The 27438-nt window shown below is 47.9% G+C and overlaps 1 protein-coding gene across 2 annotated transcripts in view; it reads right to left on the reverse strand.

Moving 5' to 3' along the window:
• ACTN2 (actinin alpha 2) overlaps window positions 1-27438 on the reverse strand; it is a 73063-nt gene that overhangs the window by 2482 nt on the left and 43143 nt on the right. Inside the window, exons 8-19 of one of the 2 annotated variants that reach the window (XM_006937742.5) lie at window positions 25055-25140; window positions 23311-23403; window positions 21322-21552; window positions 18458-18605; window positions 16354-16504; window positions 12423-12531; window positions 10607-10747; window positions 8219-8401; window positions 6283-6417; window positions 4973-5152; window positions 4185-4331; window positions 647-712 (exon numbers count right to left, since the gene is read on the reverse strand). In XM_006937742.5, the coding sequence (XP_006937804.3) occupies window positions 647-712; window positions 4185-4331; window positions 4973-5152; window positions 6283-6417; window positions 8219-8401; window positions 10607-10747; window positions 12423-12531; window positions 16354-16504; window positions 18458-18605; window positions 21322-21552; window positions 23311-23403; window positions 25055-25140 (1670 nt within the window). Of the gene's footprint in view, window positions 1-646; window positions 713-4184; window positions 4332-4972; window positions 5153-6282; window positions 6418-8218; window positions 8402-10606; window positions 10748-12422; window positions 12532-16353; window positions 16505-18457; window positions 18606-21321; window positions 21553-23310; window positions 23404-25054; window positions 25141-26272; window positions 26359-27438 lie in introns of both variants that reach the window. The other variant, XM_023240369.2, reaches the window with a different exon arrangement.

Here is a 27438-nt window from a genome sequence, read left to right on the forward strand (position 1 = left end):
TTACTAAAAAAGTTTTTACCTTCTAAGATATTAGTGGGAAAAGCACTTTGAAAATCATGAGGCTACTAAATACCATTCAAGTGTATACACTTTATAAAGGATAAACTGTACAGTATATGAATTACATCTCAATATGGCTGTTAAATCATCAGAAGGGGTGCCTGGGTGGCTCAGTCGGTTAAGCATCCGACTCTTGATTTCAGCTCAGGTCTCCATCTCATGGTTCATGAGATCCAGCCCCATGCTGGGCTCTGTGTTGACAGTGTGGAGCCTGCTTGGGATTCCCCATCTCCCTCTCTCTCTGCCCCTCCCCTGCTCATGCTCTCCTTCAACTCCTCCCCCCCCACCTCAAATAAATAAACTTAAAAAAAAAAAAAACTTTAAAGAATAAAAAAAAAATCATCAGAAAACTTCATGTTCTCTTCTTTTATTAGAAAATAAAAATCTGACCAATTCCTGAATAAACACACATATTCTGGCTCTGTGAAATTCTTTTTATATAGCAGCAGGCAAGACTTCAAAAATATCCTATACAATGAAAGTGCACTGATCCCAAGTGTGCCATCATAATTTAAGTGAGTCACCTCCTAGAAGTCCAAAGTCAACAAAATATCAAATCTTAGTAAAATTTTCACTTCTGTCTTACCAAATCATAACCCATGGAAATCAAGCAGGCTCGGAAATCTTCATGATCCATCAGGCCATTCTTCCTCTGCCAACAAAGAAAATAAACAGAGAAGCTGAACGTTAGGGACAAATCAAGTAAGAATCCAGTAAGAATCCAGTAAGAGAAGGGCCATGTTGAGCCCTGCCGAAGAGACTGTAAAGGTCACTCTATTTATCAGGGGACGGGGCTAACACGGGAATGTTACAAAATAGTTTCTTAAAAACGAAAAAGGAGGGCGATGCCTGGGTGGCTCAGTTGGCTGAGTGTCTGACTCCGGCCCAGGTCATGATCTCCCGGTTCGGGGAGTTTGAGCCCCGTGTCAGGCTCTCTCTGGTCAGCCCGCTTCGGATCCTCTGTCCCTCTCTCTCTCTGTCCCCCCGCCCCCCATCCCTGCTCATTCTCTCTGTCTCAAAATAAACTTAAAAAAAAAAAAGGAAAAAAGAGGAAAGGGGGATAACCACCAGACAAAAATTAAAGGAGATTACACATGCAAGAAAGCAGCAGGAAAAACCACCTAGTACCAAGAGAATGGCCCGGTCAGGAACTAACTACTGCCACCTACTGATGACAGATCACTAATGGTCCAGAGAAATTATCTCGCTCTCACGGCCCCGGGAGGTCCTCTTTGTGAAGCTCCCGGAAGACACCAGCATTCCTAGGACTCCCACAATGGCACAGCGACCCCCAAATCACTCTCTGGCTCGTGGGCCAGGACGGAGCGGCCCTCCCACGCGTCAGACAGCCATGCTCGGAAATGCAGTGGGCGTCTGCCCAGAGCAGCGTGCGAGAAGGCCCAAGGGGACGACGGCTGTCACAGCCGAGGAAAGGCCGGGTCAGGACAAACAGGGCCCTCAACTCTACAGATACCCAGGTGTCCCCACAAAGCCCTGGGTGTGATAGGAAGTGCGCGCCGTGCTGAAGATTTTCTTGCAAGTATTGAGGAGGCAGCTAAGGCTCAGCATCAGTATGAACTTAAAAATAAGAAAACACCTTTAAGGTTATTTTTTGATATTTTCACTTGCCCATGAAACGGCCCGTCCCAGAAGCGAATGGCAAGTTCTGTTTTCCTATGAACGGAAACTGCACGTGTCTGTTCTCATGCCTGTGCCTGGGGCTCAGTCACTGACCTGCCCTCCCGGGGACATCCGCTAGTGCCATGCTTTCCTACCTCGCTGACACTTATTTCAGGCTGACTTTCCTTAGTTCTCTTTCTCTGGTTCCTCTGCCTCCTTCACACACAGTTAATTCCCCACAGTCTGGGCCCTTCCCTCTTCCCGCTCTCCAGGCTGTCCTGCCACAAACACCAGCACGTGGGGACCCCTGCAGGGCTCAGCCCTGAACCCTAACTGGGTTGCCAGCTGGCCAGGGCACCTCTTCGTATAATGCTCACTCCACTTGCACGGCACTCCTGTCCTCATGCCCTCAAGGCTTGGAATATCCGTGTCATTTGTAATCTCTCTCTCTCCTCCGCCCCCCAATCCTGTGGTTACGTCCTCCCCGATTTCTGTCTCAGCGAATCTCAGCTCTGCCCTCTTGTCCTCACTCGTACCTCTGCTATGCCCCCGCCCAGGAACTCCCGTTCCTCTCCTCTCCCTTCTCCAAGAGCCTCCGGTCTGTGCCTCCACTCCCCGCCCCCTGCCATCCAGTCCAGTCCATCGTAGCCACTGCCGCCAGGCACGTTTTTCTGAAGCACAGCCACGATCAGGTTACGTCTGTGCTCTGAAAGCCCAGCAAGAATTCCCTCAGGGCACATCCGCTGGGTCCTCTGCCATTCCTAACCCTTACTATTCAATGAGAGGACGCAGCAAAGTGGATCCACATTCCTGACACCTCTCCCCACCAAGTTCAAGCAAACGTCGTTCCCCCCAGGACATACGCTTCTTAACATTTACACGAAGTTTTGAACTTGGCAGGTCCTGGGGCGCCTGTGTGGCTCAGTCGGTTAGGTGTCCGACTTCAGCTTGGGTCACGATCTCACCGTTTGGGAGTTCCAGCTCCGCGATGGGCTGTGTGCTGACACCTCAGAGCCTGGAGCCTCTCTCTCTCTCTCTGCCCCTCCCCTGCTCATGCTGTCTCTCTCTCTCTCTCTCTCTCTCTCTCTCTCTCTCTCTCTCTCTCTCTGTCTCTCTCTCGAAAGCAAATAAACCTTAAAAGAAAAAAAACTTGGCACATCCTGTGTTGCCCTCCTTTGGACTTTAGTTGCAAAAGACAATCTCGTTATCTTGGATTCAAATAAATGTGCTTTTTCCTGTGAGGTGGCCCCAGTGAGGGAGAGAGGTCCTCCAAGGAGCCCGGCTGGGTTTGTGCGGGGACAGCGATCCCTGACATGCACTTGAATGTATGCATCGGGTCAGCGGTGGAACATGTTCCTACGCAATAAAGCAGCGCTCACAACATGCTCACTTCTGTCCTCATCTCTGTATTTCACTCTTTATTATGCCTCAGGCCCCGATCACAGGTCTACAGTCTGAACTCTCTGACAGGGGCATAGCCCAGAGGCATTTTTAAGAACCATCTACTGAAAACTGTAAAGCATACACAGAGTCCTGTTCAGAGTACTGGGATATCCTTTTTTACGGGATTTTTACCAAACGAAATGTGGCCTTAGAAGTCTCTTTTAGCCATTACGATAAGCAAACTGGGAATTTTCTTATAAAGACTTGGTTTTAGGGGCGCCTGGGTGGCTCAGTCAGCTAAGCGTCAGACTTTTCACTCAAGTCATGATCTCACAGTTCGCGGGTTCCAGCCACTGTCAATGTCCATGCTGACAGCACAGAGCCTCCTTGGGATCCTCTCTCTCTCCTTCTCTCTCTGTCCCGTCCCCACATGCATTCACTCTCTCTCTTTCTCCCTCTCTCTGTTCCTCCCTAACCCACACTTTCTCTCTCTAAATAAATGGATAAACCTTAAAAAATTATAATTGGTTTTACTCGCTATTATTCAAATAAAATACCAGGTAATATTTTAGAAACAGCACTTAACTTTTTATATGCCTGTACTATGCAAATGATCATCATTCTGTTGGTGCATTTTCCTTAAAACATGTCGTCAGTTTTATTAATTAAAAAAAATTAAAACAAGCAAACAAATTAAGTTTTATGTGTCAAAATGGTAGGTTAAGTTTTCATTAGGCGCTTTATCTAAGTAGTTACTTAGGAAAAGTATCTCAGCATGTTGTCTTTGAGTCTTTAGAAAAGATCTAAGTCCAACAACCACATCTCATCAAGGATACACTTTTACTTGGAACAAATCTAGCTTTGCCATCAACTACAAAGGCATCCGTCAGGTGGTTTGCATAAAGGCACATGTGAACCTTGACTTCGAATCACCTTGAACAACATCAGAGCCTAGCACATCATCTTTGGTGGCTGTTTTCATTTGGCATTAATTATCCGGTTTCCCTGTAATATCTATTGGGCATTAACACTTAAGCTAATAGCACGAATATTATTTCAAATGCACTTTTTAACGTCCCCAGTATTGCTTTTCGAGTAACTACAAGGAGAGGTAGACGTACCCTGTCAAAGTGGTTGAAGGAGGCCCTGAACTCATTCATCTGCTCCTGGGTGATGCCTTTCGCGTCTCTCGTCAGGATCTGGGTCTCCACTTCATTGATGGTTCTGGCGATGGTCGTCAGCAGCACCTCCCACCCAACACGAATGTGCTACCAAAGCAAAAAGGAAATGATCAGCCCTGGGTCTTATCAGCACATCAATCTTGCCTCCTCATTTTCATAGCCGGAGAGCAGACTCAAAGGGAGGTAAGTAGGGCTTACAAAACTTTCATTATTCCATTCTAATTTTTCACTCTTCCTAAGACTCTGTAGTAGGAAGTGCTCAGAAGTGAGAGTGGGGGTTCTAACGGTGGTGACTGGCACTTCGTAAACAGAACATACAGTACAGAGTCTATTTGTCATTACAAATATCTTTCCATTTACCAAATAGCAGGAAGGGCCCTGGATTGCACCTGCTCGCTCCAAGGACAGGAAATTGGGCCAAACTGGTAGCAATGTTAACCATTTGTTTTGGCTTTCAAAGCAGTGCACTGGATTCATTGTCATGATGATGATGATGGTGATGGTGGTGGTGACAGTGGAAACCAACAATTTTATAGTGCTTGATCTAGTTCACAAAGCTTTTTCACATATAGTGATGGGGAAGGCCTGAAGATCCCTAACTTCCACCGTGCAGAACTTCACAGGAACAGACACAGACAACTGTGGGTGGGTGGGGGGAAACACCCAAGAGAAGGTGAGATGGTCACAACTAAAAGCCACAGCGACCCCCGCCTGTGTGGCCGCTGTACCTCCATGGTGTAATTGGTGTGCTTGTTGTCAAAGACCAGGGCCTCCTGGATGAGCTGATGGTCTCCCTCTAGCTTGTCGATGTTGTTCTTGTAGTTGATGATGTTGTGCTCATACTGCTTCAGCTGGTTCATCTGGTCTTCCAGGGCTCCCGTGATCTGGATGGAGCTCCGGGCAATCTCCTGACGGAGGCAAGCGGAGGGAAGAAACGGGTGAGTGGGCCTCTACGATGACCGTGTGGGAGTCCCAGTTCCTGACGCTGCTGCAGACGCCACGCTGGCATTCAGCTGCAGCCAGAGTCACGGGATTTTCTCAGGTGGGGTGGGAAACGGGGCAGGACCACAGTGTGAAAGCAGCTCTGGTTATGATTCATCCACAGGGTGGGGAAAAATCAACCGAGAGCCGAAAGAGCGAAGCAGGAAGAGGGGTGAGCGTTATCTCAGCCTCCTTCCACCACAGACGGAAGGCTGCCTGGGTCAGCGCTGCCCCGTTCTGGAGGCGGTGGTGTGATGTTCTTCATGAAACGAGCTATGGACAGATGTAAGACCACTGGAGAGTCAAAGGAATTTCTTACAGTTTTATATGTTCTCCCTTTAAGAAAGAAGGTAACAATTTACCACCATAGGGAGGTTGGGAGAAACACAAGAAGGGCAATATAGGTCTCTTGGCTGTTCTCAGGGATAAAATGAACCCAGAAATCAGTGTCATTCAAAGATCACTTTTCCTTAAATGTTCTGAAAATGCAAAATATCTGCTTTATTTAAAAAAAAAAAATTAAGTGTATTTATTTTGAGAGAGACAGAGGTAGCATGAATCCGGAAGGGGCAGGTAGAGAGGGAGTGAGAGAGAATCCCAAGCAGGCTCCCAAGGCAGGGCTCGAACTCATGAAACCGTGCGATTGTGATCTGTCTGAACCAAGAGTTGGACGCTTAACCAACTGAGCCACCCAGGTGCCCTTGAAAATGCAGTCTTTGTGACTCTTCACATGTCCTCCTTAGGGATAGATGGTTTAAAATCTAGGTCCCATAGAAGCTAAACACTGAGAAAGAGCCCCATCATCCTTTTTAATGACACAATGAACGGATGGCAGCAAGAACAGCCTGGTCCCCGTTAGCGTGCCCCCCCCACACCGCACCAGTGTCCACAGGCCACAAAAGCTCAGGGGCCCAAAAGAGCAAAGCCCAGCATGACAGGAAGGGCCCTCACAGCCCTGAGTGGAGCAACCGGGAGCAGAAGAGGTGTCATCGTTGGGTCAACTCAGGGACTAATTTTGAGGCTGGGGAAAAGCTCTCTGTGAAGGGCGCCACACTACCTCCATCTTGTTCTGGATCCACGGCCCGATGGCATTGGCCTGTGCAGCAAACTGGCGACGCAGACGCTCATTGGCATGCTGACGGGCCAGCTCCTCCTGCAGGGACTGATCCCGGATGGGCACAAGCTGCTTCACCTGTCAGGGACCAAGGGCAACAGGGATAAGACACCAGCTTTCTTCCAACAGGAGTGACCGAGATATGTGCTGATAGTCCAGAGTGGAGGGGTGGAAACAGAGAGGGCGGGGGGAGTGGGGGCCCCCACTATAGGAACCAAAGGGAGAGCTCAGTCTAGTCCTGATGGCCCCCCCCAGTGCCTGCTGAAAACCTGGGTGCATCTGCATTAGGGACACGGACATTCCTCCAGCCAGGGGCTCCCTGCAGAGGATTTGTGAACTTGACTGAGGGAGAGCGGACATCTTTATTTTCACTATCTCTAATTGAGAGTTAGTGTTTCCTTCGATTACGAATGTGGGCAGCAAATCCACAGTAGTATTTAGCAGTACTGTGACTCGATCACGGTAGAAATCACAGACATTCTCACATAACATGAGTTCTCTGTGAATCCACAAAGGAGCTACCTCAGAAGTCTTTTTTGGGTCTTCTGCAAAACTGCTCCCACAGACGTTACCATTCATAATGTCCCTTTCACAAAAATCCACGTGTCCAATTTGCTTTTTAACTTCGCGCTGGGAGAAATGTTCGCCCCACTTGAAGAAATGAGAGATTTCCCTTCTCTTCAGGGGAACTACTTAGCTCAACATGTTTCCCTTTCCATGTCGGCTGTCAGAAGGCTGCAGCTAAATTTGAAGTCAGTCCCTGTCTCCCAGATAAACGCCCTCCTTTCCATACCTGTGTTTCTCCTCTTTTGCACTGTTGATAACTACACAATTGTCGTACGCATGTTTTTGTACGGAGCCGCCTCAGATCCACTTGGTGGAATTATTCCTTGGAGGCCACGTAGTGGCACACACAGATAGCTGGGCTATCGTTTAAACCGTGAAAATAAATCTTTCTTAAGAGTAAGACAAAAAGGCTCAAATGATCCCATTTGGACTATAATTAAATCTGTGGACAGTTTCCCAAAATCTAAAGGGCTGCAAGTTAGCAGGAATACTTTCCCTCCCTAGTTTTCTGAGCAATTTTTCTGCATTTAAAATTTCACACACATTTGGGAAATGTCTACCCCACATTCTAAAAATTCTTTAATGAAGTTCTCTTACGGTAGGCAGGCTCGAGTGCACCCAATTTCCAGCTGGGGTTTTAAAAATGGTTTCCCTTATGGTATTAGCATCCTGGCCTATACTGATTTTGCCAACATTTTGTAAGATTTTCCTTAAAGAAAACATTTCTGCTTTCTTTCCCTACAAACCTAAGACTGCCGAGTGGCATTTAAGAGTTTAACTTATTTCATCTGCTAGAAACAAGACAACTAGCCCAAAATGGAGTTACTTAGGCTCAGCCCCATGTCACCAACTGGAGAACTCAATTACAGTTTCAGGTTGCCCAGGAATGGAATCTTAAACTGGTCAATCACCTGATCCGCACTAGTGAGGTCATCAGCTGACAGACCCCCACCATCCCCTGAAGGAAAGTAACCTTGCAATAACCAACCAGTTTTTTTCGCCTAGTATAATTTCCTTGTTCCCGCTCCCCTCTGCCCTCAAAAGTCTTTCACTTCGTACAGCTCCCCAGAGCTCCTTTGTAGCTGCCGGATGGGATGTTTGCAGGATTCGAATCGATTTTGGCTCAAATAAACTCTTAAATTTTTACTATGCCTCAGTTTACCTTCAAACACATCTGTGACATTCAGGGCAAAGGAAAACCCCAATCGTGATGCAAATCAGTCACTCTGGTTCCCCCAAGTTTTTACCTCTTCCCTCAGCCTCGGCTTTAGGAGTGCCCACCCTGCCCCACAGCCGGTCCTCAGTCACCTACCTTGTCCCACTTGGCCCGGAGCTCATCCACGGTCACAGTGCTGTAGGGATTGCTGGAACTGATTCTGATGCTGTAGCTCTGGATCACCTTCTCCACCTCGTTCTGGATGGCCATGATGGACTGCCGCTCACCATCCGCCTCGGGCAGCGTGGCCTTGAACTGCTCATGGGCAGTGATCAGACTCTAACCCGGAGACAAAAGCGGGGAAAACGTTCTTACAGCGTGAATGTTACAGGCTGCGACGTTCCCTTCTGCACACACGCAAATGCCTTTTTTAATTGCAGGAATCTCTGCGGGGAAACAAATTCTGGATGTTTTAAAGATGCTATTTTGTGCACAGTAGTTCCTCAGAAATGGAAAAAAGACACCAGGATGATGAAGTGATGGCTAGTAATCCAAAGTCTTCAAAAAAAAAAAAAAAACCCATCATTTTCTTTTTAAACAAAAATCATGTTTGCGTTCACAATTTTTTATTTTATTGAATGTCTGTCTATTTTTGAGAGAGAGACAGACAGAATATGAGTGGGAAAGGGGCAGAGAGAAAGGGAGATACAGAACCTGAAGCAGGCTCCAGGCTCTGAGCTGTCAGCACAGAGCCCAAAGTGGGGCTCGAACTCACAAACCACGAGATCATGACCTGAGCTGAAGTGGGATGCTTAACCAGCTGAGCCATCACTTCCGCTTCCCCAACTACTATTCAGGTCTTACCCTCCACTGACAAACAGAACTTAGCTGCCCTTCCTAACCTCTGCCCTTCCAACAAGAGAACATAACATTTGCTGTCTTTCTATTTAAAGACCACCAGGAAATACATCTCTCGAAAAGAAAAGGGGGCAAAAACCAATTTGTTCCTCTACGTCTTTAAAAACCTCCATGGGGATGCCTGGGTGGCTCAGCCAGTTGAGCACCCAGCTCTTGGTTTCAGCTCAGGTCACGATCTCTCGGTTTCATGCATTCGAGCCCCGCATCAGGCTCTGCGCTGACAGTGTGGAGCCTGCTCGGGATTCTCTCTCTCCCTCTCTCTCTGCCCCTCCCCCACTCACACTGTCTCTCAAAGGAAAAAAAAAAAAAAGCCTCTCCTCTGGCCCTAAGGTGTAAGACCTCAGCCCCTTGGTTCTGGTGTCTGTAGGTGCCATGGAAACCACTGTCTGCCATGCTAACGGTCGCTTCAGGTGCTGCAATGTAGAGTGACCTTTCACTAAACAGAGAAACTGCTTCATGCATCAGGTAGAGCTTCCACAACACTTAGAAATCTCACTTATTCCAAAAATAAAGGATTTCAGGTTGCTAACCTCTGTTTCAGAGCTCATGCAAAAAAACGCAATGTTCAACAAAGTAATTTCTTTCCCCCTCCACCCAGGTGCAAATAGAACACTCTAGAACGCTCCTGAGCGGGGAGAGGTGGGTCCAGATCCCAACCTTTAGCATTCTTTATATTTGGATTCTTTTGGATGACTATTTTACAGAAAGAAGAATTTGGAAGTATTTCCCTTTCTATTCCATTGCACATCAAGTTCATGGTACACTGGTCTCTCAATAAACTGGGTCCTGGCTATTTGAGAATAACTCTCCTCCCTCACATGACTCCTGAAAAGTCTTATTTACAAACTTTGAAGTTCCAAAAGAAATCAGAAGCAGAACATTTTGGTCTGTGGGAGACAGGAGGTGCTGCTTCATGGTTTCTTTTGCTTTATGACCCAGCAAAAGTATACAGATCTTAATAAACAGTCGTGTGGATATATTTGCAAAGCACTTGGGGCGACTGGGTGGCTCAATCAGTTAAGGGTCTGACTTCAGCTCAGGTCATGATCTCGCAGTCTGTGAGTTCGAGCCCTGCGTCGGGCTCTGTGCTGACAGCTCAGAGCCTGGAGCCTGCTTCGGATTCTGTGTCTCCCTCTCTCTCTGCCCCTCTCCGGCTCGCTCTCTCTCTCTCTCTCTCTCTCTCTCTCTCTCTCTCTCTCTCAAAAATACATAAATGTTAAAAAAAATTAAGAAAGTACTTAACACAGCAGCCAATAAACTCACAACTTTCCGTGGATACCTCCCAAGAGCATACAGGTCTATTTTGCTCGATGATTCCACAGTATGTTTTAAAAACAGGCCCTTTTAGATGTATTCACCATTGTCTGATTGATATGAATTTAGCCGCAGCCAATAGCAGTATACCCATTTTTAAGCTAAAGATCAAGGGGTAATTTTGGCTTCCTAGTTACATTTTCCTCAGGGGAAAAAAATAAACAAAAACAAACAAAAACAAACAACAAACAACAAAAACAAAAGAAGAAAGAAGAAGAAACGAAACAAAAAAGAATTCTAAGTTTTTAAAATTGCAGTTCATTTCTAGCACAGCAGGAGTCCAGGGGTTCGGGGGAGAGGGGGTTCGGTTACCTGGATCTCCTCGATGCTGTGCACAATAAACATGTCCTGCAGATCCTCCATAGCTCCTTCCATCCAATTGTTGAAAGGGGCAGCTCTCTTGGCAAACTCCAGGTGAAGCTGATCGATGGTTTCTAGCAATTTCTCAGTTCTCTGGAGATCAGTGAAATAGGAGTGTTATCGTAGATTGATAAAAAACTGTTCTCCGAAGACACAAACATGCATTCCAGGACAATAAACTCTCCTCTGACGTCGTGTTCATCGCAACATGCTCTCACCACTAGCTCGTGCGTCCCAAAGATTAGCCAACGTCCAATGATGAGACTCAGCCCTGCAGGTCTCTGAAGTGCCTTCCGAGTCAAAAAAGGATTGAATAACAGCCAGCGCAGCCTTGTTTTGAAAGAATGCTCTGCTAAGTGCTACTTTTTTTGAAAACTGAGAATTCGCATGGGGGATATAGTAACTTGCTTTCAGCTAAAGCAGTACCTTTAAGGTTAGATCTGATTCCCTGACGATGTTAACCAGAACATTCAGGGCATCTTCCTCATTTTATACACAACGGTGTGCAGAGAAGATGCACGCCTTTCCCAGAAGTCACCTGCCTAAGTAAAGACGACAGAAGAACTACAATTTAATGTCCTCAAATCTTCATTCGGGATTTAATACAGAGATCTTCTTTGCCCTTCTGGGCATGGGGAAGCACCTGGCTTCGAGCCACAGAGAACACTGTAACTGTTTCATCTGACAGAGATGATGGGGGCAGACAGGGAAAACAAGCATGCCCTCTCTAGAGATGTCCCATAGTTATTCATTTTTTCCTCCTGCCCTAAAATCTTGGAGGGGTCTCTGTTTGCCTGGTGCTTCTTCCCTCAACCTTCCTTTCTTTAGGTGGATATGCTAACAGCCATTTGGCATCTAGGAAGCTTGATATCACATATTATAAAATTTTCATCAGGGGCGCCTGGGTGGCTCAGTCGGTTGAGTGTCTGACTTTGGCTCAGGTCATGATCTCACAGTTCGTGGGTTCGAGCCCCGCATCGGGCTCTGTGCTGGCAGCTCAGAGCCTGGAGCCTGCTTCCGGTTCTGTGTCTCCCTCTCTCTCTGCCCCTCCCTCACTCATGCTCTGTCGGTCAAAAATAAACATTAAAAAATGTTAAAAAATAATAATAATAAAATAAAAGTTTCATCAGACTCAGAAAACTGGTCAATGCTTCCTTCCTTGGCAGCGTACGTGTGCGTCTTCCGTGGGGAGACACAACGGGGCACAGCCACCTACCAGCCGCTTCCTGTTGCTTATCCAACTCTTCTACTTGAATAAGGCCAAGTTCATCCTGGATCTGTTTCATTTCCCTTTATCCTCCAACATTTGTTGCCATTTTCCCTTTGCCCACCTGCAAGTGAAGTTCTTCCTGATTCCCTGACTCCATCACAGCTCAATTTACTCTTTAGAGAAGGCCCTTTGGAAATTCACTATACTCACTACCTGATACAAAATGGGTTTATACCATAATCGTATTACCCCTGGATTTTTCTTTTTATTTCAAAAGTATGCTTCACTGAAAAAACAAAAAACAAAAACAACCAATGCTTCACTGGAAATAGAAAGTATGCCTCCCTGGGGGGAAAAAAAAAGCACGCTTCACTGCTATACGGATAAATACAGTACAAAGCCAACTATACATTTCCCACTTTCTCCTATTTTTCATGTTCTCTGTGGTGGCTCCTTTCATGAGACAACCTGTTGTGTTTTACACACATCACGCCACGGAAACACAAAAACAGGATCTTAAGAGCTTCTAAGAAAAGATTTCATGTCAACAGGCTTCACCTCCAAGGCTTCTCTCCTCTTCTGAGTAAGCGTTCCCAATCTGTCCCACTGGTCACAGATTTTCTGGCACCGATCATTGACATTCACGGCATCATGGTAGTCCAGTTCACTGTTAGAAGCGAAAACAAAGATTAACTTTCCCTGATGCTCTGAGGAAAATGGACATGGGCTCAAAATAAACAGATTTTTTTTTTTTTTAAATATCAAAGATCTGATAGAAAAACGGCAGGGTATTTTGGGGTTTTATTAACTGCCACCACTGCAAACAGGATCATTCCTCTTCGACGGACTACAAGAAAAATTAGTAAAACTCTTGCTGGTCAAACAGTTTTCTGAATAGACAGAAATGCTGTCTTCCCAGTGCCCCAAGCTAACTCCATTCTCCCTTGGTTTTCTTGGCCAGGCCCCCAGAGTATTATTTTTAAGTGGCGATGTACCTATAAATGAAGCCAACCATCTGACCTGGAGGACAGTCCTGTGGGCCGCCTGAAGCCACAGTGACTGGAACACCAAAGTGAGTCAAGGGGGAGGGAGGTATCAGCTTGCACCCCATTGTGTCCTTGGCTCCCCTCAAAGGGCACAGGCCTTGCGGCTGGGATGGAGCACCGAGTCCAGAAGGGGCGCTGTGACTTTATCTAGCATTGCGAGGACTTTGAAAAACTAGCAGAACACAGCCCTTCCTCTTCCAGACAAAAGTTCTGACTTGTCTAATGCCACCCGTGTGACAGTAAGAACAAAATGACTTCTTGCTAAATAACTATTCTTCCTCACCAACCCCCTCTCCTTTGTAAAGTTAAGTAATTTGAACTTAGGATTAATGTTTTTTGGTTTTTTGAGAGAAAGAAAGAGAGAGTGTGTGTGTGAGCAGAGGAGGGGGAGACAGTGTGTGAGCAGAGGGGCAGAGAGAGAGGGAGACACAGAATCGGAAGTAGGCTCCAGGCTCTGAGCTGTCAGCACAGAGCCCGACACAGAGCTTGAACCCATGAACCGCAAGATCATGACCTGAGCCAAAGCTGGACACTTGAACAACTGAGCCACCCAGGCGCCCCTGAACTTAGCATTAAAACAAATTTCAAACTAGAAGGTTAACCTAGTATTGCTGGGGATAAAAAGTTGGAATGATGTGTAAAATGTAATCACCCTTTCAGTTAAGATAAAAATTTGATTCACAGAGGTTTAAAGACACCTTTAGCCGACTCCTCTGTCATGAACAGTCCAAGATAAGACAGCTTTAAGGAAAATCCCTCCCCTCCAGCCAAATTCATTTCCCTGAGACTTAAGCTTGTTTATTTCTTCTTTGACCTTAACTTAAGGCAATGGTTGTTCACCCTGTGCTTTTGTTTTCCTCTTAAATAATATTAACTTGTCCTTATTGAATGTTATTGCCTCTGCCACTGAATGCACGTGGTTGTGACCTGAGTGTTCTTTTCAGTGGGTAGAGCTTGTCCAGCTCTTACAAGCAGCCTTTTACATACACATACACGTCACCAGTCTGAGACAGGCTTAACTTCTTGTGTTCTTTGCTATAACCCAAAAAACCCCAAAATGCACCACTAATTTGCACAGCCTTGAATACAAAGGGAAAAGGCTATGGCTCTTCAAAGTGCAAATATTAAAGAGAATAAAGGCTTCGAGAACAAAAACCGAAACATTGAATCCTACAGACCCCATGATGGAGACACCAATGCTCACTTCTCCATAATTACCTTTAGGGGTATATACATTTCTCCTTTTCCTAATTCATTCGTAAGAGTTCCATACATACCTGCTCTCAAGGAGTGAGGGGTTTGCATAACTGTGCACACTTTGAGAGCTGCACAAACACTTTATTATTTTAGGAAAGGTAAAAAGGACAAAGAAGCAATACATTAAAACGAACACGAGGGCACCTGGATGGTTCAGTCTGTTAAGTGTCTCACTTGGGCTCAGGTTATGATCTCGAGGTTCATGAGTTCAAGCCCCGCGTCGGGTTCTCCAATGTCAGTGCGGAGCCTGCTTTGGATCCTCTGTCTCCCTTTCTCTCTGCCCCTTCCCACTGGCACTCTTCTCTCTCTCTCTCTCAAAAGTAAACTTTTTAAAAAAATTAACAAAAAAAAGAAGAATGCAGATTTAAATTTGATACGTGCTGCCTCTTTTGACCATGTGAAGAAACAGTCACTGGGGATACCAGGAATAATGATACAAAATTACTACTTAAATGTTATGGGCAACACTTAAAAGCATTCCAAATGACTCACAGGAGTGGTTAAAGGGCGTTAAATAGCTTGAGTTCCTTTCATCCCTTATCTTAATTGTAATTGTTAACAAGCAGCCATACACCCAATCTTCAAGAACCATGAGAAGATCATGTCAAGACCACAAATACAGCGTACGAATTGGATTATGAAGATCACAAATAATTAAGAGTTTATTTACCAAGGCTAAAAAAACAGTAGGATACTCTTAAAAGAGGCCGTCGCTGGTAATTAACGAGTTGTGAGGAACACGGAAGTCATAAAAATGTAACGTAGTAAATGTTTATTATATGTTTTTAAAAATTGTTTTGTGACAGTTATCATTATGTGATTTTAGGCACTCAAACTTCTGCAGCTGTATCAGTGGGACGGGAGTAGGGAATGAAATATTTTATTAATCAAGAGAGTTAGTGTATTTACTTTTTGTTTTTCAAGTTTATTCTTGAGAGAGAGAGAGAGAACACGTGAGTGGGGAGGGGCAGAGAGAGGACAGAGAGAGAATCCCAAGCAGGCTCTGTACTGGCAGCGTAGAGGCCGAATCGGGGCTCCAACTCACAAACCGCGAGATCATGACCTGACCCGAAATCAAGAGTTGGAGGCTCAACTCACAGAGCCACAGAAGTGCCCCTTTCCAAGACTTCTTTAAAGACCCTCCCCCCTCGTGGCACCTGGGTGGCTCAGTCGGTGAAGTGTCTGACTCTTGACTTCAGCTCAGGTCATGATCTCATGGTCAATGAGTTCAAGCCCCATATGGGGCTCTGTGCTGACAGTGGGGAGCCCGCTTGGGATTCTCTCTCTTTCTCCCCCTCTCTCTGCCCCTCACCCACTCACACTGTCTCTGTCTCTCTGGAAATAAACTTAAAAAAAAAAAAATTAAAAACCAAAAAGGCTTAGAAAGACTACAGGAAGGGGTCTCCCCCAGAGGGCGGCCACAGACAGACGCTGCACCCACCCGGGAGCACGTGGGCCTCGAGACTTAAATCAGACTGGGTCCCTCCCATAAAACAGAAAGCATGGAAATGAGAAAGCACTTATGTGTCGACAAAGAAAAAGCGGGGTGGGGCGCCTGGGTGGCGCAGTCGGTTAAGCGTCCGACTTCAGCCAGGTCACGATCTCGCGGTCTGTGAGTTCGAGCCCCGCGTCGGGCTCTGGGCTGATGGCTCAGAGCCTGGAGCCTGTTTCCGATTCTGTGTCTCCCTCTCTCTCTGCCCCTCGCCCATTCATGCTTTGTCTCTCTCTGTCCCAAAAATAAATAAACGTTGAAAAAAAAAAAAAATTTAAAAAAAAAAAAAAAAAAAGAAAAAGCGGGGCCATCATGTCTCCTCCTCCGAGGTAAGGCAGGGAGGTGAGGCAGGGATTTGTTTCGTCCCGGTGTCTGGACGTGCCGCGCCCCCCACTCACTTCCCTCCTCTGAGAAGCAGAACCGCCTGCGGAAGGGGCCGGGAGGGCACCAGGATCCGGCGCAGCCAGGGAACCCCAGGGGAAGCCTGTTTATCTGTTTAAAAACACAGAGGCCTCCAGCTTCGTTGCCCCTAAACTGGGCACAAGGAAGGAACGGCGAGCCAGCCTCACCCGCCCTGAACGCCCCCGGCGGAAGAAGCTGTTGGTGGAATCCTCCCAGCGCACCCCTGGCTCGGTGCCGGCGGAGCCTCACCGCTGCACGCGAGCAGAGCCCCTAGGCACAGCACAGCACGTACTTGAGCTCCTGCGCGATGGCCGCTATCTGCTCCACCCGGTCCTGGTGCGCCGCCAGGTCGCTCTCGAACGCCTCGTGTTTCCGCAGCATGGCCCGGACCTCGGTCAGCGTGGCCGACTCATAGTCCTTCTGCAGCAAGATCTGCTCTTTGCCTGCAGAGGTTGCATAAGGGGATATGACTACTCTGATGTCACGCATCGGCTTCCTTGCACCTGCAAAGTTCTCAGCCATCCTTATGACTCCAAAGAACCAAGAGAAGGACCGAGAGTGACGGGACCGAAGACACAGAGGTGCTGTTTCAATCGGTTTCCAGGCTGTCACTGTGCTAATGCTGCTGCCTGAGCCCCTCTGTGTTCTAAAAGCTCATGTCTACACATAGAGAGGGGAAGCATGTGGAGCCCACACTAACAGGGCCACATTCTCCATAACCCTGAGTAACAAGTAACTGATTGTGCATCATGATGCTCGGTTAAGTTAGCGATGATTAGTGCTCAAGAGTTACCTGGGATAGTTGGACACACTTGTACTCTACTGGCCCACCCTCGGGTTCAACCTTGACCCCACTTCTTTATGCTTAAGAGCCTCATTTTCTCTGGTTAAATATAACCTGTGGTTTCCTTCCTAATAGTATGAGAAGATTTTCTCTTTGAACCTCCACCTATTTCCCCACAAGTATTTCTCAAGTCAAGCAACTGCTGCAGTTATAACGGGACCCACATTTATTCCCCAGTTGATGACCTTTAAGAATTTAATTCCAGGGGCGCCTGGGTGGCTCAGTCAATTAAGCATCCGACTCTTGGTTTCAGCTCAGGTCACGATCTTGCAGTGTCATGAGTTCGAGCCCCCCACATTGGGCTCTGTACCGACAGCACAGAGCCTGCTTGGGACTCTCTCTCTCCCTCTCTCTCTGCCCCTTCTCCACTCACGCTGTCTCTCTCTCAAAATAAATAAATAAGACAAAAACTTTTTTCAACGTTTATTTATTTTTGGGACAGAGAGAGACAGAGCATGAACGGGGGAGGGGCAGAGAGAGAGGGAGACACAGAATCGGAAACAGGCTCCAGGCTCTGAGCCATCAGCCCAGAGCCTGACGCGGGGCTCGAACTCACGGACTGCGAGATCGTGACCTGGCTAAAGTCGGACGCTTAACCGACTGCGCCACCCAGGCGCCCCAAGACAAAAACTTTTTAACAAATTTAATTCTATACAGCTACAAATGGAAAGCAAATGTTCATATATTTAACGGTGACAACATAGCGCTTACTAGGCGCCAGATACCGATTTAAATACTTTATAATGTGGACTCATTAAATTGTCATTAAATCAAAGGCCTGTGTTGGAGGTATCATTGCCCTTCCACTTTGAAGAGGACGCTGAGGCACTGATAGGTCGGGAGCTCATCCAAAGCGCACAGCTGGGAAGTGTCTGAGCTGGGACTCCCACCTCCCTGCCTCCAGGCCCACGCCTCCAACCATCGTGCTGTGTGACATCAACCATCAAACAACACTAAAGCAAGAGGAACCAAAGGGTGAGGGGAACCTCCCTGACCTTTCTCCAAATAGATTATGGGGAGAAGGTTTTGTTCCTCCACCTCAGCAAAATTATGATCATGGTGTCATGGCTGTGGAAAGATTTGCAAGGGCTGAAAATAGATGAATCCAGTGAAATCAGGAAGCTAAGACTATAGAAAACGATCCCTGGCATTCCTCCTTCCAAGCAGATCTTCTAAATGGGAAATTATGTTGCTTTGTGGCAGGAGCCAGTATCTGGGCCAGGGCTGTCTGACCGACAGGGAATAAACAGATACTTATGGATCAAACAGAAAGAAAGTGGGGGAAGACAGAAGGAGGCCAGGACTTACATAAGGAAGCGTGGGAAGAATGCATTTTTGAGTGCCATTTTGTGAAAAAGTACATTATCTGCTCAACTAGAAAATACGCCTTCACGCCCACCTCCCGAAGAAATTTAGTACTGGGACAGCAGGGTGGGGCGAGGTGAGGACACCTGCCCACGGGGTCACTGGCATTAGGGACAGGGTTAGCAGAGACCGCACGGTGTGGCCCTGTCCGGTGCTGACAAACCCAACCCCAGGCTAGTGTACTTGCCATAAGCCCACGTTTCATGCGTCGAAGCCTTCTGCTTGAACTTCTCCGCCAGGTGCTCCACGCGTTCCAGCCTCCGAATCTCGTTGAGTAGCCATTCCTCGTAGCCCTTCTCCGCCTGCTCCAGCCTCTGCCAGGCGCCGGCGATATCCTGGGGGCATTCGAGGATGAAAACGCAGGTTACGTTCTGAGCTCCTCTATAAAATCCCCTCTGCTACGAGTCCGACAGCGTTTTCTTCTCCTTGCTACCCGCCCTCCCTATCCCCAAATAACTAACTGTTCAACTGCTTTGGCTTTTAAACGTCTTCGTTCTCACCAGGGCCTTTTACAACCTATATGGTTGTTCGTATCAGCCAGTAAATGCCCGACACTCGTCCAGATGTGGACAGAGGCTTACAGGGCTTGAATTTTCTGGCTAGAAAAACATGAAGCCGTGGGGTGACTCAATTCAAGTTGACTACTACTCAGTGACTGTGCTCAATCAGCCAGCCAGCCACCAACAATCATTTCCTGGACAACACCCACGTGCCAGGCACTAGGGAGAAACTTCTGTACAAGAGTAAGCGACACCTGTGAAGTTCCCTGCCCCAAGTAGCTTTCATGATTGTCGGGAAGGAAAGAATAAGTGAGTGCAGTTAACCCTTGAACAACAACACAGGAGCACCAACCTCCTGCACAGGTGAAAACCAACGGATAAACTTCGACTTCCCCAAAACTTAACCATCAATAGCTTACTGTTGACCAAAGGCCTATTGGTAACATCAACAGCTGATTAACACATATTTTGTATGTCATATGGGTTATATACTATATTCTTACCATAGAGCACACTAAAGAAAATGTTATAAGAAAATCAAAAGGAGGGACACCTGGGTGGCTCCGTCGGTTAGGCTTCCAACTTTGGCTCAGGTAAAGATCTCGCGGTTCGTGAGTTCAAGCCCCATGTAGGGCTCGGTGTCGACAGCTCAGAACTTGGAGCCTGCTTCAGATTTTGTGTCTCCTGCTCTCTCTTCCCTCCCCCACTTGTGTGTGCTCTCTTTCTCTCTCTCTCTCTCTCTCAAAAATAAACATTAAAAAAAAATCAAAAAGAAACTACATTTACAGTACTGTCCTGTATTTACTGGAAAAAAAAATCCATGTGATCTGTTTGGTTCAAACTTGTGTTGTTCAAGGGACAACTATAATTAAATAACAAAATGGGGTCGAGTGATGCTGAGAGGCTAGTGGGGGGGGGGCGGTGTTCCTTCAGGTAGGTCACTTGGAGAAGACACATCCAAGGAGGTGGCATTTTAGCCAAGATCTCAATGACAGAAAAAGCCAGTCACATGAAGAGGTGGGAGTCAGCACTGATGCCTGAAGCGGGGATGGCCCTGTGTGCAGGGAACAGCACCAAGGGCACGTGACACAACATGGAGTGGGGATCAGCTGGGTGGGAAGAGAGATCACATGGGATCCTATAATATAGGCTTATATATTATATATAATATAATCTGGACCTCAGTCCAGATAGTAATATATATAACATAATCTGGACCTTAGTTGAAATATTCTAGGAAGTCACTGGAGCGTTTTAAGGAGAGACACATCCTGGTTTACATTCTGAAAAGAGCCCAGCAGCTGCTGTGCCGAAAGTCAATGTTAGGGGCCAGGGAGAGGAGGACCACGGGGGGCCCTAGAAGAGAGAGAGGTGGCTTAGCAGACAGCATGGCTGTGCAGGTGCAGGCCAGGGCACGGACAAGATACAATCTGGAACCTGGATGCAGAGCCGGTGGGACTGCTGAACTGCCTGCGAGAAGGTGACAGACAGGAAGAGTCCAGGATGAGGCCTGGGTTTGGGGCCTCAGTAACTCAGGGGGTCGTGATGCCATCTGCTAAGACAGCACGCCACAGAGGGGCTCGGGGACAGGTCAGCTTTGAAAATGCTCTGAGACGTCCATGTGGGTACGTGAACCTGGATGTCGGGGAGGAATCAAAGCCCGAGATGGACAGCTTGGGAGGCAACGGCGTTCAGGTGCTGAGGGGGAGATCGCGTGGGAGTACGGAGGTGGAGAAGAGGGTCGGCCCCACCCCCGAGAGACGTCCTCCCATGGACCCCGGGGCAGGGGGCAGGGGGCAGGAGGCGGCCGAGCTCTGAGCCGAGCCCTGGATGGAGTGGGAAGGAAACAGGGCGGAAAGAGTGTCAAAGAGGAGGTGTGGTTAATGGGGTCAAAGCAGCAGAGAGTATGAAAATAAAAGTGACAACCAGAACGTCACCACGGACGCCGCTGAGCCGCACAGGAACGGCCTCAGGAGGGGACACGCCGGGTGGCCGCGTGGTGAAGGGCGGAAGGAGTAAAGAAGCAGCGAGGAGGGGAGAAGGGCTGCCACTGACAGCTCCCTCTGGATTGCCTGCTGCGAGGGGAGCCGAGGGCAGGCCTGGGCTACAGGGAGGCAGCGAAGGCGGTGGCGTCTGGGATTTTCCAGTCCCCCGTGTGCCGGCGTGAGTGACTCAGCGGAGCCGGGAAGCCAAGGTGCAGGGAGGGATACGCACGTAGCACCAGCCCCGGGCAGGTGCCCGGGTCGTAAGAACAGGGAAGAGAGGGAAAGAGACGTAGATGCTAGGAGGCCTGGGAAGACGAGGCCAGGTCGCAGGAGGGCAGGGAGGGGAGGAGGGCGGGAGAGGCTGCTCTTGGCAGGGCCCCGCACCTGGAGCAGTGAGGGGTAGAGACCTGCATGCCGGTGGGGAGGAGACATCTGGGAGGAAGGGGTTACAGGGCCAAAGTTGTATCTGGTAGCTGCAAGGACTGGAGAAGTCAAGGCGGCCTCGTGGGCGGCCCATCAGACAACAGGCTCCCCGAACAAAAGGGGGGACCCGGCCCGGCGCTCACCGACACCATCTTGCCCTCGGAGGGCATGAAGGCGGGCCGGTTGCTGATCCGCAGCTTGGTCTGCAGCGTGTTGAAGTTGATCTCCAGCTGGCACTTCTCCTGCACCTTGGGCGGCTTGTGCTTGCGCCGGTAGTCCCGGAAGTCCTCCAGCTTCTGCTGCATGGCGTGCATGGCCTTCTCAGGGGTCCGGTTCTCCAGCCAGGGGATCGTGCGGCGGATCCATTCCAACAGCTGCTCCCAAAACACAGAAACGCTGCTGAAAACACCAGCAAACTGCCCCCCGTTAAAAACCAAAACCCAAACCAAAACCAAAAAAACAGAAGCACCCAACAATTGGCACGGATTCACCCAACGTTCCTAAAATTACAGACTACGAATACAGTGACTCCCGACCGAGAGGAGAAAATAAAACGGCACCCCAGTGCACAGTGGCACGAATGAAAACTTCGATGTCCCTCCCACCATGGCCACTGGCGATCACCCCAACGATGCCACACACAGGTCGGAAACTTAGAGTCAGCACGAGTCATGTTTTCACAAAAATGGGACGTTAACAGGAAATTCGGGGACCGGACATTAGCAGACACATGCCGGATGGAGCTTTCAGATGAAAAACAAAAACCTGACAGGGTGAAATGGAAAATCAGCAAAGACTTGGGTTTGGCTTAAAAACGTAACTCTCTTTTGAATAAGCTCAAATCTAATGAAGCTATTCACCAGAGAAATGGACTGTCAATCTGGGACCGAGTCCCCACCAATGTATATTTTGATTTGTTATCTAGCTTTCAAGGAAATCCACATGGTCGAAGTGAAAATGGCAGTGAATTTCTAAGCATGAAGTGATATACCCCCTTCTCTTAAATTGCTGACACGCTGAAAGGCCACTAATAATTTGCATTTATGATCACTCGGAAAATGACACCAGGTGAGAATGAAAGCTAGTTAAAACGGTGATACACCGGCAGTCTAAGGGTCTGAGGAGGATAAACAAAGGACCAGGGGAGAAAAGGAAGGATGTAATTGCTGAGGAGTATCTGTCCTTTGATCCTGGTGGTGCCTGAAGCGGGCTGCTGGGGTTAAACACTGCAGACAAACTGAATTTTCCCATCGCGGCCGGAGGGAAATAGAAACTCGGCACCATCCGGCGGGATTACCATGAACACTCCTTTGGAAGACTGCTTCCCAGGATCCCGACACTTTTGCCAGGACGGACCACGTATCAGCTAAATTCATTCAGAGGGAAAATGATTTGGTCTGCGATAATGCGTCACTGTCACAGAGATCAAGCCAGAGGGGTATGTGGCCGTGCGCGGCACTCAGCCCATCCCTTGTATGGGAGAAGCCACGTCGCGGCAGGACGAGGCTGTGCAAGTTGCTACTTCGGCCAAAATCAGAACAGAAAGAAGAACGACGTGGAAAGTGCTTTTGTAACCGAGAATCTGGCTGAAGAGCTGCAGGAGGCATCGTGGAAATTCACGTGCAAGGACGTTGGATGGAGGGCCCTGTCTCCCCCACGTTTCCCTCTAGGTTTTCATAGACAACACAGGGCTGAGCCTCGTCTCACAACAGTTCCTATGATGCTCGGTCACTGTGTAGAGCAGGGCTTCTGAATAACACAGGGTACCCTAGGTGAGGTCAGTAACCAATGAAGCAGGGAGAAAAAAAACAAGTAATGCAAGTGAGTCGTCGGGGGGCGTCCGACCCTGGGGGTGCAGAGCTGAGAATGGCATCACACACCCCCCCTTCTTAAAACACACAAACGACCGCTATGCCTCGGGGTGGCTGGGAAGCCCATCAGGATTGCTTTTGGGCCAGTAAGTAAGTTGTTACGAGACGAACCACCTCTGAGATCGAGTGTAGCTCCCTACTTTTGATTCCATCTGAGATGAAAAATGCAAAGAAAGGCAACACTGACAGTCGGGGTTCACCCTCCGTGCCTCACCCTCTGGGTGGGAATGGACAGGACTGCCGGTCACCCGCTTCCTTTACCTCACTTGCTAGCCTCTCATATTCTTCCATCAGCCTCTCATTCTCTTGATTCACAGCAAGAACCTTACATATCCTGTTAGCTGCTGTCTCGGCCTGTAAAACACAATAGGTAAACAGGACAGCTCTGTGACAGGGAGGCGCATGCACAGAACGGAGCGTGAGAGGGCAGGAGAGGGGATGAGGAGATGGCGTGCTGTAAACAGTGCAGATTCAAAGTTAGGGTGGAGTAAGGCTGAGGGTATGGCTCGTTTAACACTATGGATCGTTTCACACCTTTTGTTACACAGACTTACACGGCAGGCTGAATGTACTGTGGGGAGTAACGGGGAGATACCATTAGTCTAAAACAGAAGCTTCGTAAAACAGCAAGCAAGTTAGTGACAGAAATAAATGGGTCAAGGAAGCCAAATTCTCCCGTCCCTGAATGTCCACCCGAGTACTCTACTGACCTCCTGACAGTGGGGTGAGAACTCTCTAAATACCATCAGCTTTTGGAAATCAAAGCTAAAAATAATTGGCTCCTGAATATATATTGGCATTGCACCGAATTAACAGAAGACCTCTTGTCCTAAAATAAATATGTGGATCTTGCTAGGTGGGATCCTTCCACAGAGCGAGATTTGTTTAACGTACGTGAGAAGTGGTTGAGGTGTACATAATTCTCGGCCATCGCTTTGTGGAGGGGCACTTGGGCCAGGAGTGGCAAAGTGCCCCGAACCACGACCATGTGACGAACCAAGAAGAGCCAAGTTGCCCCCCCGGCCCCCCGACCTGTCCCAAAGCCTTGCCTCTAAAGCCCGCCATAGGGCCCATCTGCAGTTAGCATCATGTGCTGGTGACAGTCATAAAGAAATCACAGAAAACAATACTATGTTGTCACCCCAATCCATCGGTTTTCTCCAAGCAGAGACAGGTGAAGGGGCAAGAGACAGGTGCATATGGAGGTAGCTGAGGGACCATCACCCACAACGTGTGTCTTAAGAGATGTGGATTTTTCTGAGGTTTTAACCTTACTATCCTTTTGCTATTTCAATTAAGATTAGTCTTGAAGGATGTCAGAACCGATCACTGAGCAGTGAAGGCAGTCTCTAGGCAGAGGAGAATAAGGGACACCAGCAAGGTGCTCGTCTCTCAACAACAAATGTCCCCTTCACTGTTCAATGAACGGGGCGCCATTTTAAAGGCACCTGTTTTTTCCTAAAGCACAAATGTTTCCCACAATTTACTAATGAAATAAAAGCAGGAGCTTAGAAGGAAGGAAAGATAGGAGCGCCTGGGTGGGTCAGTCGGTTAAGCGTCTGACTTCAGCTCAGGTTGTGATCTCACGGTCCGTGGGTTCGAGCCGTGCATCAGGCTCTGTGCTGACAGCTGGGAGCCTGGAGCCTGCTTCAGATTCTGTGTCTCCCTCTCTCTCTGCCCCTCTCCCAGCTTGCACTCTGTCTCTGTCTCTCAAAATTGAATAAACGATAAAAAAATTTTTTTTTTTAAAAAGGAGGAAAGATAAAAAAAAAATTTTAAAAACCTTCAGGAACTGTCTAAAGTTAAAGCTATTACCAAAAACAATTCCCAGTTTGGAACTTGCCATATTAGGTCATTACGAAACACTTAGAAGGATTCCAGGGTAAGATGTGAAGCGTACAAATGCACGCCCAGGTAGGCGCACGCGCATACACACACACGCGCACACACACACACAACTAAAACTGATGCAGAACAGCAGCCCAGATCGACACGTGTTGAATACCTGCTCCGCGCCCGCAAACGCATGGTAGAAGCAGGAAACGTATGTCATGATAGCTCTTTCATCGGGCTTGGGAGTGTTCACAATGTCTGAAGGGAGGGAAAAAATAACACAGAGAACAAACACACACACAGATGAAGAGTAGAAACCAGGGTGAACAAAGGGAAGAACAAATTGGTTTACACTGATCCATTTTCTGTGTGTTTCTCGGGCCCACAGTGCCGGCGCTCAGGAAGGCTCTCCAGCCCCGACGTGGTTTGTGAACAGAACGACTTGGACCGGCATGGCTTTAAACCAATCCAACGGAGGGCCTTTCTTCCTCCCCTGCCCCGTGATGAGCTTGTAAAAGTACAGCTGAGCCATTAACTGGGGGGGGACTGGGTGCTGCACCTCAGGGCTTGCTATCACTTCCTAAGGACGTGTGAGGCCCACGTCCGCTCATCTTTTGACCACATCGGGTCATCTGCCGCTTTCACTCTGAGCGACGCATGTGACCTCGCAAGATGCTGTGAATCCGGGCAGCGCTCCGAGGCCCCATCTCTCCTGCCACCTTCCCACCCCACCTTTGTAACTGCTGGCTTTCTGGATCCTGTAAGGAGGATGTTCACCGGAGAGGGCATGGCTTTTAATGCCTTCTGCGCGTACTTACCTTGCCATTTACAGAAATCACCATGGGTAACAAAACATCTAAAGAGAAGGATATACGCGGCTTGTACTTATTGTGACTCTTGCTAGCGTTTGCATTAGCTGCCGAAATAACCAACAGGAAGAGAGAAAACAGAACCGTGTGAACACACATCCTTTCTTCCTTCACCTTGGCAACACCATTTTTTTTTTTTTCTGAATTGCTTTTTACCTGTAAACTCCGTTCCGTCACTGGACAAAACGAAGTTGAAGAAAAAAAAAAAAAGATACCTTGTAATTCCCTAAGGGTGAAAACCTAGTCATTGGGTTTTCAGAGGGTATTAATAGAAAGGATGTGGGGGTTGTGTAACAGTATGGAATCTTCTGGAAAACAAACACGAACAGCATACTACTGCATGGACAGAAAGGAAGTTTCAAAGAAAACTAGACTAAAAAAGACAAATGACTGCCTTCTCAGAACCAGACAGGTCTCCTTACTCAGAGGAGAGGGGGAAAGAGAAAAATGATTGGGGAAAAAAAAAAAATTAAGACACAGAAGGTGAAGGGTGAGTGGTGACTCATGTTTTACATCCTCACCTTCTGTGCACCAGCAAAAGCATGATAGTAACAGGAAACATAAGTCATTATGGCTCTCTCATCGGGTCTGGCAGTGTATACTAAATCTGTGTGGAGAAAAGAAGGTTAACTACTCGGATGTTCTAGTACCCACAGGCTTTGCCAAGTGCGGCCTCAGAGAAGCCAAAGCAATGAATCTTCCCCCCTCGCCCCCACACACTTATGTTGTCAAAACTTTGGCTCTAATCAAAGAAGTCGTTACTCTCCGTATACTTCTGAGAATTGCCAAAGAGAAGAACACGGCTAGTGCAGAAGACCCCTAGACTGGCAAGGAAGTCACATCCACAGCCAGAATCAGAACTCCAGGATTCCACAGAATGCACACAACAGCACATTCCCAGAGACTCTCCACCGCGGTACGTAAGGAGGGCCCCATGGTCAACCAAGATCCACACAGAACATACGCACCCACGAATCGAAGCCTGGTGCTCACCTTAAGGAAAGGTTTGTGAGGAAAATAGGGAAACAACTTCCAGAATGTTTTAAAAGCAGGGAAGACGGGTAAGATTAGAAAAGTTTCCCTAGTGTTTGTTACAGGTAACCTGTTCACGGGAGAGAGACCCAAGTAGCCACTGGAAAATCCCCACATAGGGTCCGGAGACCAACACAAATGACAGGAAGTGAGGTCAGCAGCAGCAGGCAGGAAGGGAAGCCTTCACCAGAGGGGTGGGCGTTCTGAGAGGAGGTGGCCAGCACGTGCTGTGGCCAAAACAGGGACATGCTAATACAGTGCTGTGGTGATGAGAAGTCTGAGTGCAGGTAGCAAGGACAAAGGGTCGGTCACATAGCCCGGGACCTGTTGGGCAGTCATATCACAACATGCCCCACGCTCAAGGCAGTCAAGTTCACGACGCTGCTAGAAGATTCCTGTGAGAAATTACAAAGAAAATAATATAGTATGTAAGCCTTTTTCTGAACCATTTGAAAGGAAAGAAAAAGAAAAGGAATAGACTAAGATGTGTCACAAGGGAGGAGGAAATGAAGGCGTACCAGGACGTCTCACTGGCCTGGAAGGATACATAGGATGGATACACGCCCAGACCAGGACTCAGAAACGAAGGGGGAAAATCTACCGACTAAGAAGCATGTCAGCATGCCAGAGGAATAATGATGGTGACCCTGAACTC

This window comes from Felis catus, chromosome D2, assembly GCF_018350175.1.
Source record: "Felis catus isolate Fca126 chromosome D2, F.catus_Fca126_mat1.0, whole genome shotgun sequence".
Taxonomy (NCBI): Eukaryota; Metazoa; Chordata; class Mammalia; order Carnivora; family Felidae; genus Felis; species Felis catus.